General features: G+C 47.5%; 1 protein-coding gene across 1 annotated transcript in view; it reads right to left on the bottom strand.

Moving 5' to 3' along the window:
• LOC107630640 (flavonoid 3'-monooxygenase) overlaps nt 1-1,199 on the bottom strand; it is a 2,329-nt gene extending 1,130 nt beyond the window's left edge. The window contains exon 1 of the mRNA XM_016333843.2: nt 118-1,199. Within this exon, the coding sequence (XP_016189329.1) occupies nt 118-1,062 (945 nt within the window). The 5' untranslated portion in view covers nt 1,063-1,199. The remainder of the gene's footprint in view (nt 1-117) is intronic.

Below are 1,324 nucleotides of genomic sequence, written 5' to 3' on the forward strand. Positions count from 1 at the left end.
AAGAAAAATAAGTAAGACTAAATTTAGGAAAAAATTCATAGGCCATAGAATTGGCCTTTCATCAAATATGTTGTTCATGCATAAGAGACATAGGCCTTATAAAGGAAGAAAACATACCATGAGTAATGCCTTGAGCTGAACCATGGTGAGTGGAGTCTTGGAGTCAGCTTCCTCCCTCAAGTTCAACAGAAACTGCAAGAAATCATTGCTCTTCTTGTTCCCTTCTTTCACCCTCTCGCCAATCTTCCTCTCGAAGATCCCATCGAACCGCGGCACCAGCGCGTGCATCTGCTTCTCCACCCGCTGCAAATCAAACCGTGCCAACGCGGGGAAAAAATCCGACACGTTCGGCTTCCCAAGTAGCTGCGTCATCTCCGCCACCACTTCCCTGAATTCCGCTCCCAATCCCTCCCTCTCCTTCCCCTCCACCGCCCCTCCCCACATCATCTCCGTTATCACATTCAGCACAGTTAGGAACACTTGCTCCCCAACGTTCACCTCTGAACCGACCCGATCGTGCAAGAACCTGACCATTTTTCGGACCTCATTCCGGCGGAGCTCGTAGACGGAGTCGAGAGTGTTGTTGCTCAGCATCTTGAGGACGCATACTTTTCTCAGCATACGCCACTCGGGTCCGTACGGTGCCCATGCGATGTCAGCTCCGCCGTAGGTGGCGGCTCTTCCAGCGGCAGGGACGTCGCGGTTGGCAAAAACGGAGTCGTGTTCCTTGAGGACTTCGCGGACCATCGAAGGGGAGGTTATGACGATGCCAAGCTTGCTGCCGAGCTGGATCTTGAAGATTGGGCCGTAGGTATGGGCCAGGGATAAGAAGTAGGTGTGGAGGTCTGGGTCAAGGGAGAGGAGGTTGCCGAAGATGGGGAGGCCCGGTGGCCCTGGTGGGAGGTTGCGGTGGGCCATGTTGGGCCTGAGGAAGAGGAGCCATGTTAGTGCGGAGATGACGGTGAAAGCAATTATGAGGAGGGGTGTGGTGTTGTTGTTGGTGTAGTAATGGTTAAGATTTTCAAAGAGAGGAGTTATTGAAGAGAGGAACATAGCGACCATCTTGTGTGACGGTGTGAGTTGTGTACTTGTGTTGTTAGTTATTAGCAACAGGAAAAGAGGTGAAGGATGAAACAAATGATAAGAGAACAGAGGAGGATTATATAATGTGAAGCCAAAATATTTGGGATATTCTTTATCAAAAATGCAATCTGATAACCAAAGTCACCACTAAAACTAATGTATTTGTGTATAAATATATATAATTTAATTTATTTTTAATATATATTTATATTTTATCATGTATTTTATATTAGTAGCACTC

The sequence above is a fragment of the Arachis ipaensis genome, chromosome B01 (assembly GCF_000816755.2).
Source record: "Arachis ipaensis cultivar K30076 chromosome B01, Araip1.1, whole genome shotgun sequence".
Taxonomy (NCBI): Eukaryota; Viridiplantae; Streptophyta; class Magnoliopsida; order Fabales; family Fabaceae; genus Arachis; species Arachis ipaensis.